General features: G+C 45.2%; 1 protein-coding gene across 2 annotated transcripts in view; it reads right to left on the bottom strand.

Annotated features, from left to right (window-relative positions):
- Positions 1-11,138, bottom strand: part of LOC118287233 (myosin phosphatase Rho interacting protein) — a 39,044-nt gene extending 27,906 nt beyond the window's left edge. For both annotated transcript variants that reach the window (XM_047327559.1, XM_047327560.1), the window contains exons 1-3: positions 10,556-11,138; positions 4,919-4,996; positions 4,531-4,596 (exon numbers count right to left, since the gene is read on the bottom strand). In XM_047327559.1, the coding sequence (XP_047183515.1) occupies positions 4,531-4,596; positions 4,919-4,996; positions 10,556-10,678 (267 nt within the window). In that variant the 5' untranslated portion in view covers positions 10,679-11,138. The remainder of the gene's footprint in view (positions 1-4,530; positions 4,597-4,918; positions 4,997-10,555) is intronic.
- Positions 11,139-12,838: the final 1,700 nt, after the last annotated feature.

Raw genomic sequence — 12,838 nt, 5'->3', positions numbered from 1 at the left:
GTGTATGACATCAAGTAGAGGTGAGATGCCAGTGGTGCCTGAAGGTGAGTTTTGTGTGTTATTGGTTGCTCTAAGGTGGAGCATGGGTTTGTCCAGTCCAGGATCAGTCCAGCTGATCCTGGTGCTGAGACTACAAAAGCAAAGCGTTGCTTAGAAACTGCTACTGGCAGCAAAATAAAGGAGACGAATCTGCCAGGGCTACCATTCGAACGCAAAAACAAATTGCTGTGGGCTTGATTTCTACACCACTGGGCCAATTCCATATCCTCCAATTGTGTCTTTCTTCCACGAGGCCGACTATTTTTAGCTTTCTTATGAGATATTATTAAAAGCAACAGACGCCTCTTGAGTTTTCAGCCACCCTGGCCGACATGACACAAGGGGCTATAAAACAATACGAGACAGAACCAGGGACAATACGAGCCACTGGAGACTGACGAGTAAAAGGCTTCTTTCTAAATCAGGGATGTGTCTATGAGGGAATTGCCCCATTCTAAAAAAAATTTGACTTTTTATTGCAGCCCAGGCCCAACTGTTAACTTTCCAAAAAAACCCTGTAAAAATGGCATTAAAAAAACTAAAAAACAGAGGCAGCTGTGGAATTAAGTGGAGTACACCCACTCCATAAATGATAAACCCTCCAGGAGGCTTTTACAGGCTGAGCCAAAGGCAAGTCCTCTGCAGCAGGCTGTGGGGAGGAGACCGCTGTTTTATATGGTACGTGCTCCGCGACACAGTACCCTCCATCCAAACTCTGCACAGACATGAACCACCAGTGTGACTTCTCCGAGTACGGTCGGTGCTGGGTCAACAGCAGGGGACTGAAAAGAGCAATGTGGTACAGTAGCTTGTTCGGACCTCACACATGAGTGACAGAGCTGTTTTTTTAATTTTCTAAAACATGATGTGGGACAAAGGCGGATCTGGAGTGAAGTGGTCCACTCCGGCGCCTCCTTCAGTGTGTCCTCATGGTCGTTGACCTTTAGTCCCTGAAGCTTTCAGGGTGGTCTCGTGACATTATTGCTTTTTTTGTGGCGATTTCTCCCAGAATGCCCGTCTCACCGCATGTCCACATCCAGGCTTCATCTCAATTTGATTAGCCGTGCATGTGGCAGTGATGTACTTGCTTAATGATCCCTCCGACTGTTCAACTATGGAGTGGGATGCTTGCTGTGGCAGGCCGTGTGTGGAATGTCTGGGTCTGGGGCATATCTGACATTTCCTCTGTGGTTTTTTCGGGGCTGGAGCTCCCTTTCTCCTGCTCTCCGTGGTCCCCGGGGCTGCGAGCTCACTGCAGTTCACCAAATAAGGGCATTGGAGGAGGAATGCTGCTTCGGTCGGGGAGAGCATCTTTCCCTGTGCTCGCGGTGGAAATAGTTCAACTTTAAGGCAGCCACCGCTTCCGATAGCACCCTGCAGTCTACCGGGCAAAAAATAGAATGCAACGTCATCAATGTTCTGCGAGAGGAACATTTGAAGCATCAATATGGTTCCATTCAACCACTTTTTCCCCCTTTATAATTTAGTAATGAAGTGTTTGGGACCTGATGCCAATATTTCCTATTCCCTCTGTAACCGTAGCATTATTTACTGCTCTGGAGGGAAATGACATCGAATTGGTCCTAATGTACAATATTTCACTTCATGACTATGTTCATTTATGACAACAGATTTTCTTTTTTTTCTTCTTTCACTGAGTGATTGGAGCCTAATTGTTTTAGAGTCCGTCTATAATGAGTCTGTCTGAGTTCCTGAAGCCTGGTGCAACATGTTCAGTGGAAATAAATTCACGATGAGTGAAAACAAGTTCTTAGCATCACCCTTACGTCTTTACTGCAGAAATGAAACCAGGGAGAAATCTGTCAAACAGCCAACCCTGTTGGGGTTGAAGGTAAAAAAAAAAGGGGGGGGGAAATTTTCCTTTACTGCATTTTTCATGTAACATTGGGAAAAATGTTGTGGACCACAATCAAATTCCAAATGATGATGTTCTAACCTTGGTCAGCACAAGACATTGACATGAAGGAGGAGACTTGACCACAAGCTCCTGTGACCGTAAACTTGAACCATGCTGACGCACTTTGTTATGTAAGTACCGGTAAGGCACCAACCTCCTTGTTATGAGAGGTTGATGAACATCAATTTGTGTGGAGTTAATGTGATCAAAGGAGCCATAAGACAAAGATTGGGTGGGTGTTGCTTGCCACAGAATAGGAATGGGATGAGCTAAAGCTTCAACCCGGAACTCTAACAAATCATATCTGGTGGAGGGTAAACAACGATGAGTTTGATGATATCAAGACCATCAAGGTGTCATTATCAGCTGTGATGTTTAAGAGAGCTGCGACCCTCGGGGTCCAGAGCACAAAGCAGCCACTTCCCTGACCCACTTTTCCTGCCTCCTGGAGCAGATGAAAAGGCCGCAGGACAATAAAGCAGACGGTTTTTCGAAATCGCTCTTACAATGAGAGGAAAACACAACTGCACAACGGCCTGGGTGTCAATGGAAACACATTACACAGTTGAAACATGCACGCTCACGCGCACAAACACCACCGACGTTTCCTCCCATTGTCATCACTGGCAACACAAAGAGATTCACCAAATGTGACTTCAAACGTCTGGCCTATACGCAGAGGCCCCGGTCGGGCTGTTCCAAAGTCAGCTCATCTCCTATCCCCTCAACTGTCCAACTCACACTTGGCGACACACCTGCTGAAAAAGTCATGTTGAAAGTAAAGACATACGGTCAAGATGAACTAATAGTTCAAACATGTTGTTATCCTACAACTTAACCTGGGTTTCCTCTTCTCAGCACATGTAAAAGTCAGTGTCTGTGTTGTTGCCCCCCTCGGTATTTACACACAAACAGTCCGATCTCCAGCCTGATTAGCAGGTATGGGTTTGGTCACCCGTGTCACATTCCCCTGGAAACACACTGCCACCATAAACATTGGATTACAGTGGGCACCAGGAGGTGACTTCACAGCCTTTTACTCGGCTTCTCCGATCCGTTTCTCTGCACGCATCAAAGCATATCGAGGAATCTCTCTTAAGAAAAAAATATGGCTATGATTAAGCCATTAGCTTCAAAATGTGTTTTAAAAAACGAATTAAACGTTTTTGAATAAGGCTATGAGCTGGTGAGCAAGTTTTCCGTAAGTTTTTCTGACGGATAACACTGCTGATTTTGTCGCCTGTTTTTCCATTTCCCATCCACCAGATAAGCTTGCAGCACATCACATTCCCCCCGGCAGATCTGGGAACGCTTTATACACCCTAACAGCAGACGAGCCACTTGATGAATGTCATCCTGCGCGGAAGACACAGGCACACTTATCATTATATTTCCATTTCCCACATGACAAAAAGGTTATGGCTGGAAACGCAGTGTGAGATATGTTGGAAATTTGAGAGCCATAACCAGTGCTGCATGGTACCAACACATATACATTAAAGGTACAGGGAGACCCAGAGGTCTGAGGCCACTTTCCAGGATGTGATATGATCTGCCCACAATCAGGTGCAAAAACAGCGTGCAGCAGTGCATAGAAAACACATTCATTAAAACAAAAGACTTTTAAATAATTTCTAAGACCTGTGTTGAGGAGACTGAAGCGACATCCAAACCAATGCGTTTTCGTTCCGGGAAGCAGATTGTTTACTCTGCATTTTGTTGCTTAGTTACAGAAAATACTATGATCAAGAAACAACAAGGGTGAAAAGGAAGAGCAGGGATTTCTTTTCTTGGACTGACGACAAGGTGGAACTGTTACTGACAGTAGCAATGTTTTGCATTCACCCCTGGTGGTTGTGTCATGACTGATTACAACCAATCAGGAAGCGAATGCAGACGACAGTGTCATCGTGTCTAATCGTCTCAGTTTTCCCCTGAACGTACTGCAACGCAGCCCCGGAGGTTCTACCTTAAACGAGGCCACCGGCATTTTTCCAAACTTCTCAATTTTTGGGGACGTAGCAACAGTGGTACATTTTAAAACTAAAATGTAGTAGTCTGGATGAACCCTGCAGTCAGTGCTTTGCGTCCTCAAAGTCATGTAGCATTTCTCGTCTTAAAGGGGCAGTAAGTGATTCTAAAGCAATAGACATTTTGTTACGAATATTTTGTCACAGTCCGCTAGGTGTTGGTTCTGTGTGAGTGACGGCAAATAAATCTTTGTTTTCAATGACGCCCATGCTCTGTAAATCGGAAAAAAATGGTTTGGGTCGCACCAACAACACTGCGAGTGCAGTTTGTAACCATCACGTGTTGACACTTTAAGAGACGTGCTAGCGGGTGGCGCTGAACTCAGGGGTTTTGGCCTAGTGGTAACCGCGTCGTTCTCCCATACCCGAGGTCGCGGGCTCACAGCCTGGCCAGAGCAGTAAAATCACAACAACAAAGAGAGAGATAAGCTTTCTCCAAATCGCTTACTGCCCGTTTAAGGTTCAGATCAGTTCACGTCCTGGTTGTCATAGAACAAACAAGAGAGGGAAGTGTGGGAGCAGTGGACAAGATGCACAACTTACCGACTCATCCAGGGCAAAGCGCAGACATCCATGTTCGTACAGCACAAAGAATCTCCTTTGCCATTTCTGTCGGAAGAAACACTTGCAATCAGAGGAGCTTCATTTTTAAAAAATGAGTCATCCTTTACAGAAAACCAATGCAATGACTTACTTGTTTCAAAAGCATGTTGTTCATTTAAAGGAAAAAAAGAGGTTAAAGGTTTTGGCTTCACTGTCCATCATTTAAGAAGAGGATGTAGGTGCAGTGAATAAAGGTCTTAATGTGTTTGATCACAGCCCATTTACACTAATTAGGGGGAAGTAAAGCATTAACATGCACTGCAAGTATAATATGTGCATGTCTCCCTTTAACTGCAGAAACAGACCTATGTACAGCAAATGCTCTTACCCGGGATCTTTGCATAGGATTGTCAAAGTCAGTTCCCTCGGGGGCCAAGCACAGCCATCCACCATAAATGGGTTTAGCCTGTAAAAGAGAGAGGAGGGGGGGCAATTTAGGTAATCATTTAAACTAGAAGAGAGTGTGAGCTGAGGGGGGATGGGAGGGGGAGAGGTGGTGTTAATATGAGGTAGAGATGCCTGTTGGGGTCCAGATGTTGCCTCCGCTCTCGCAGAGCATTTTGCAGCCACACACGACCCGTTGGGGAGCCTCCTCTGGTAATTGGCTCTGTTTGATGACATGCCTGGGTGCCACTACCCCACACAGACTGGTGATCTGCTCAAAAGCCATGTCGACACATTCTGACGGTTCACCTTCTGAACTGCCACAGCCCAACAGAGGCAGAAGTGTTCAAAAGCCATGGAAAACTTCTAAACAGAGTCCACTCCTACTGGGCAGTGGGTAAGGCTCTTTGCTCTGCTAAGTGTTAACCATTAGCAAGCAGCGTCTCATTCCAGCACTCGCCCCCCCACCTCTTCCACCAAACATATCCCAAAAACGTCTCTGCTGGAAGCTAGAAGGATCTGATGATTAGTCTTAGCTGCTCTAATACAGGACCTGTTGCTGGTCCGTGTCGCTGCATGCCTGTCATAAATCTATACGTGCCTGGTTTGGACCTGTAGGGACATGCCTATGAAGGCGGGTTCGATGAGCTGAAACCATTAAAAATAGGTTATTATGTTAGGGGCAACACGTTGTGGGCCAGATGAGTCAAATCTGTGTGGTAATTTGACAAAGGATGACAAACCAATCTCCCCGGTGTCTTGATGTCCTGCACTGAAACAGACTACAGACCCAGAGAGAGGAAGAAAACAAGGCGCAGCTGCTACAGAAACGTTTAGAAGTGGCGAGAACACGTCCCTGCTCACGCACTTACAATAACACACAATGGAGCAGACTTCCTCTCCTTCTCTAATCCCGCAGTGAACGTCCCCCACCACTACCCCGTCCAACAAGGAGGTATGCTGCTTTTCCCAGTTGTAAATGATAGGGGTGTAATGATTCTGAAAATGAGAGTAGAACACCAACCCACTGCCACTGCTGCAGGTGCTGCCTGTTGAGCTCTTGTTGTATGCCATGTCATTATTTGAAGACTAATTTTTCATTTCACAATTAACAATGAAAAAAAGGAATCTTGGCCTTTCTGTCTGTATGCATATAATTTGCCTGTCTCCAGGAGTGATTATTCGATCCACTTTAAGCACTGCAGGTGTGTTGCTAGGGGACCAATGAAGCATAGTGGTGAATTGGGAAGTGTGACACGATCAATATTAACACAATATTACTAGTTACTCAGAACTGATATTTCTCCGTAATGTGAGGTCTCGTGTCTGGCTGCAACTAACGATTATTTTTCATCATTAAATGTTTCATCATTAAATGTTTCATCATCAGCCCTGAGTATCCCTGCACTACTGCTGTTATGGTAGTCGTTTTATATTCTTTATTTAGTTCAACGCTCCTGTATGATGAGTTAACGGTTTAAACTGCTGTTACAGTCTGTAAATTGTTTTCGAGTCAAGTTGTTTCTATGAGTGTTTCTCAAGAAAGCTGCAACCGCCAATACCACGGGCCGAGCAAGCAGCCAGATCCAAACAGGCGTGTTTACAAAGGGCACTCCACCAGTTGTTCTGAGTAAACATTGGGGACATTGTATATATTGTAAATATTACACATTAAATCCATTTTATTGTCTTCAACCTGCTTATGTCTGGCGAATATTCTGGTTCAACCTGATTGAGTGATTACGCCTGTGATAAAAGCAAGATGGGAACATTTCTGTTATTGTCGACCCGCATAAAGTGGAGGGTGGGCAATCTGGCCCCAAATAATACGCTCAGTTTATTAATTTAAAGACTTTTAGGTCATTTTGCTTTTATTTGATAGTGGTAGAAGAGGAGCCTTGGACACTAAGGTTAAGGGTGGACCGATAATCAACGACGATATTCAACATTTTAATGATTATCTGTATCGGTCGTTTTATAAGCGGATTTGGCGTTTAGATAATTTCATTATAAAATGTGCTACTTAGTCAATAATCTCTGGACTTTAGCAATGTCCCATCCATGTTCAACTTCATAATATTGCTGCTGATAGCTCCCTGTGCTTTCTGAGTTGAAAGGTTCTGTGAATTAAACATATGCTTTAAGGCATTTCAACAAAGTTTTTTGTAATGAGTTATCGTTCTCTAAGATTAGTAAGAATCGGTATCAGTCCAGAAAAAGCCATGTCGGTCGGCCCCTAGTTAAGGTCATAGGTTATGCGCATTAACCATTAGTTTTTTTTATGCACAACTACAAAAAACACAACATGACTAAGCACTTGCAACACAGTCACTGACATGCATATATATATATTTTTTTAAGTATGCGTTATCCTTTGCGGCAGTGGAATGTCACTAACATATGCTTAAACCCAGTGGTCCACACATATGCAATTTAATAACCAGCTTCAATGCAAATAGAACACAAACTGAACATCCGCTCACTGATCTACCTGTGGACACTTGTTCTACTGCAAAATGTGGGTCACCTGAACTCAATAATGTGTCTGAACACTGACTGTTAAGACACACGCTCATCACCGGAATCGCTGCCGATGCTCTGCTGATGTGTAGACATGGTGTTTGACTTATTACTCACTATGCAAAAAAACGAAAATGTCAATTCATTGGATTAAGTTGTTTTCTTTTTGAGGCAGCGGGTCAATTTTCTGTGATCATTTATCCTCTTTGGACACAACAAACTGGTGATTGCTGACTTTGCTTTCGATTGCCACATTACTGCTAAACTATTACTCGATAGCACACCTCATAACTGCTGTCCTACAAAGCATGTCCGTCCTGGGCAGACCTTCAATGAGCTCTCTAATCGTGTCAGCACATGACAGCTTTAAGCATAATTATATCAATGACTACATGGTGCCATAAAATTATTTATCGTTGAGACAGAAAGTTGGCGTCTTCACTATGCTGTCACACGAAGTACCCAACCAAATAAGCCAGTGTCTTCAAAAAGCCATTTCCCCAGTTTAATGGGTTTCACATCGATATAATCCGAGGAGCATTTTTAAAACCCTCCTACGGGCTACAGAAGGGAAAACACCAGTTTAGTATCGAGGCCAAAACTGAAACAAAAGGATGTCTTTTCAAGATTGTCTGAATTTGCACGCACGTGGCTTCTCCTCTGATTGCAACTCAAGACAAGCAATTTCATTCGAGCAGGGGTTCTGTTCTCACAGACCAGGCTTGTGGGTGACGGCCGAGTGTGACATCACGGAACCCATGTGAAAATCCTCCTAATATCACTGAATATCCTGAATACTTAAGACTTTCCCACAAACATTGCATTGGCTGGCACAGCGCCAGGGATGTGGGAGTTATAGTCTATTTGGCGTGAAGTGATAAAAACAACTAGGAGAACAGCCTGCAGTCAGTATGCGAACATTTGGTGCGTGTTAAAGCTGAAGCCTGTGTAAAGTTTGACTCCACTCTGTATCCATTAGTCAGAACCTTATATAGTGGGATGTGGAGCTGCAGCCCCTGGGAACCTCTACTCTCAATTTCCCAAACCCCACACTTCCTTTCTCTCCCTGCGACTCCTGCTCCCACTCCTCGGGTCCCGTCACATCCCTGCCCCATCTCCCTCCGTCCCTCCCACGTAAAAACCTCAGCCTGCCTGCATCCTCCATCACTGTCTGCCACCGCCACCTCCGCCAGATAAGTGAGATCACTTTGCTCCAGCCGGAAGAGACCGCCGAGCCTGACGAACATCTCCGATCTCTGGGGACGAACAATTCATGCAGCCGAGTGAAAACCGGGAGGAAATAAAAACTCTTTTTGGAGTACGTTGACTGAAATAAAAGATTTCACTCAGCCCCCCACCTTTTATACTGGCAGTGCTGAACAAAGAGATTGTTTATATTGGATTCTGTCCCTCTGACATTCGGCTCTGTTCCTTTTGCATAACTTTTCCATGTGGGCTATCTGTTTCAAAGTTGCATTCTCAAGCCCCAGCTCCCTTTGAGTTCTGAATAACCCTCATTTCATTTAGGGCTCAAATTCACTTAGCTAAATCACCTATTCATGGTGTTTTAACAGCATTACGTTGCTTCACTGGAGCTTTCTTCTTACTGGGTTAGAGGGTTTATCTCCTGTTAGTCAGCCTGTATCGCTTTCTGAACACTGGGGACATTTTACAAAGCTTTACCCTCATTCACTTTGTGCCTGTTGAACCAGGCTCAGAAGTTTAACACGGTTTATGCGGTGTTACACAATAAAGCTTTAGACCAGAAATGGACTGGTGCGTAGCGCTAACCAGTTTGAGGGCTGCGCAGATAGAATCCCTACAAAACCTGCTTGTGCAACTGAGCTCCCGGATGACTGTATGGATAGCGGACGGGCTGCAGACATTTTTCATAAAAAGCCAGTGGGCGACTGCGACAACAGCGATAAGCGAGGAGGGTCGACGGCGGCCCGTTCTAGGGGGCGAGGGCAGTAAGCCTCCCTGGTTCTGGCTGACGTCACAGCGGGCTGTGGGAGAGAGTTTTCGGTGGGTCACAGGGAGATTAGAGGAAGTGATGTAACCGTAAGCCGCCTGTCCTGACTCGGGAGTCTCGCGGCGGAAGGGTTAACCTGCAATAAACTGAGGGGCGGCAAGTGATAGACACATGTGAAAACAGAAAAGCAAGCATGTGCCCTCCCACACACACACACACACACACACACACACACACACACACACACACACACACACACACACACACACACACACACACACACACACACACACACACACACACACACACACACACACACACACACACACACACACACTCTCTCATAGGAGGAGAGGATGCTGACGTTGCCGTTTTGGCTCTTAGGCCATGTTCAAGGGCCCATCTGGGCCTCATGGTCTGGGATCAATTACAGGATACAACGGAGACTCAACTAATGATCTGAGAGGGAGAAAAAGAGTGACTCAGACAAAACACAGCTGAGCGGAGCTGAACTTCATCTCCAGCACCACTCGCCTTTGTGTCATTTACTCCAGTCCGGTTCCCATTAACCCCCCCAAGTGTGACCGCCTGTCTGAGGGAGGGAGGGGGGGGATGTACACACACACACACACACACACACACACACACAGCTAAAACAAACAACTGCAGATAAACAACAACAGCTGAAGGTTGCACAATCGATCACAGAGGGACGGAACCGGCGAGCACATGTGAGCGCTGCAGGGTCTTCGCCACTCTCGCTGGTCGCATCCATCCATCCAACAGACAAACAGCCCAACTTTCCCTCATTCGTGGGCTGCAATTGCGCTGTTGCCCAAACGAGTGCCTCGAGACGGACTGTGCCACAGCTGTCCGTCGCTCTCGTGAATAATCCTGCCGGTCTTTACAACGCCACTTTGACATCTATCCAATTCGGGGAGGCTCGTGACCAAGCTAGAGCGGATGTGGAAGTCGGGCAAGGCTAGTGGTCGTGTTCACCTGACAAAGTGTGGCGGCAGCAGTAATCGTCCTAGTTGACAGATCTGAATGTCAGTCACCGTGGCGGCGGCGCTAACACGTTTGCTTTACCTGCGTCAAATCCTGGTCCGTCAAGAGATGCAGCTCCCGTGGTTTGAAGCAGTTCTGACACTTGCTTTTGTTGAAGAAGTTCGCCTGGAATTTCCTACAGGGGTTTTCTTTCGCGGTAGACATTTCTAATGTCAGCGCTCTCTCTCTCTCTCTCTCTCTCTCTCTCTCCGAAGGGCAGTTCTTTCCTCCGCAGGCACTTGCAATCCCCGCTGTGTTCCCGTGCGTCTCTTCTATCCCAACTTCGACACGGCTCCGGCACCCCGATGCATTTTCAAGTTTCAAGTAAAAAAAAAAACTGAAAAAAAAAAATGAAAAAAATTAAAATGAAAAAAAAACAAAAAAACAAAAAACGAACAGGAGTCGAACTGTTCGCAGATTACGATCGAATCAAACCCTTCCTTTGTCCGTTCGGCCGCATCCAATTGCTGCTTCCCATTAAATAATTAGCTGCCATCAAGCCACAGCCTCCCCATCGCCCGGTCGGGGATGAATGCGCCTCAGTCCGTGGCCTGCGACCACAAAGCCGGAGCGGCGAGAGAGGTGGCTAATATCCTGTTAGCTTCGCCCCGGCGGCGTGTCCCCCCCCCCCGCCCCCACCCCAGGTCAACAACGCGATGGCGCACGCCGCGAACGCACCGTTCGCACCCGGCGGTCGCCTCCCCCACCACCACCCACCACCACCACCACCACCCCCCGCGCTCCGAGGCGATACGCGTCCGAGTGAGCGACGGCGGAACGACTCCGAGCCTCAGAAGAAAGCTCGCAGCCGGGCGGCAGGCTTCGCTGTCCCGTTCGCAGCGAGCCAGTCCATGCGAAGTTCATCCAGCGCTCCTCGGCTAGGCTATGCGGCTAGCTCAGTTAGCTAGCTCTCGCACATAGGCTAATGAAAAGCCTCTCCTCCCGGCTGGCGTCTCCAACTTGACAGAGACGGTCCGAGAAACCGAGCGGTTCCCGTGCGGTTCCTCCCGAAGAGAGGCGCTGCATGCAGAGGGAGAGCCCCTCGTCTCCAGTTACTGTTGGCAAAGGGAGCACTCGGGGTTTGGTTCCATAACTAGCCTGGTTAGCAGCAGTGGCTTTATTTTCTTCTCTCCCAGCGGAGCGAGGGGGGCGGACAGCGCGCACACAAGCTCCTGGAATTCCACGGGCTCTCTCGCGAGAACTGCTCACTGTCGCCGCCCACAGACAGAACACGGTTACTGCGCAGTTTTGATGCGCATGTGCTTTAAATACTTCTATTAGGTTGCTACAAATACATTGCAAAAGCAAACATTTATATCTACAGGGAGTATTTTTTGAATGACCTAATCAATATATTTTATGTAATTTAAATTTTAAGAGATATTTCGCACGGCAAAATTATACATTATTGTGTATAGTTTTGTCATTGTAAATAGTTTTTTATTATGCTGATATATATATATGCTGGCATAGTATTTCAATTTAATGTTATTCACCTCAGATTCTGTTCTTTTCTACTTTATTTTACTTCCCCCTGTGCTGTTTTACTTTGTGCTTCTGTGTCGATCCTGAATGAATAAAGGTTCATCTTATCTTAACCTAATTAGGTGTAATGTTGAAGGGTTTGCACACAAAAATTGGGTTTGGGTTTTCTTTCCAATTCTTTTTGTTTCTGTTTTTTAAATCTGTCATAGTTTGAAGATATATATTAAGACCTGTTTGTTTTAAGATGTTTAAGAATGGCAATTTCTTTGGACATTTCATTTAAAAAAAATGATGAGTAGATTATGGAAATTCCTAAATACAGATAGCAAGTCATTCTGTTTGAAATGAAATTCCTTTATCAAAATTTATGATAAGAACCAACTGAAAATCCTTCCAAAACACTATTACATGTATCCACTCAATGAATAGATACACTTAGAAAATAGATGATAAGACAAAAATTTGATTAACATTTTTCTATATATATCACGTGTTTTCTATATCACCAATATAATTACAAATAATGTTTTTCGGATAATATCTACTGTATGTTTGACTGAGTTGTTTGATATAACTGACGCATGTGAAAGTAGATGAGCTTTTAATCACTGCATGTCCGACTTCAGTTTGAAATGTGATATCCAATTCCTCTAAATTTTCAGAAAATGAATGGTCCCATGAGTGGTGAAAGTAGCAGAAAGAATTTAATTCATTTCACATTTGACTTCTTATTAAAATATTTACTTCAGTTAAACTTCTCAAAATAAATGAGTAAAATGCAAGAATTTAAAATACAGTGCCTCATTAGTTACTTTTTAAATGACCTGATCAATTAATGTA

This window comes from Scophthalmus maximus, chromosome 16 (assembly GCF_022379125.1).
Source record: "Scophthalmus maximus strain ysfricsl-2021 chromosome 16, ASM2237912v1, whole genome shotgun sequence".
NCBI lineage: Eukaryota > Metazoa > Chordata > Actinopteri > Pleuronectiformes > Scophthalmidae > Scophthalmus > Scophthalmus maximus.
This window is presented reverse-complemented; position numbering and strand designations above follow the sequence as displayed.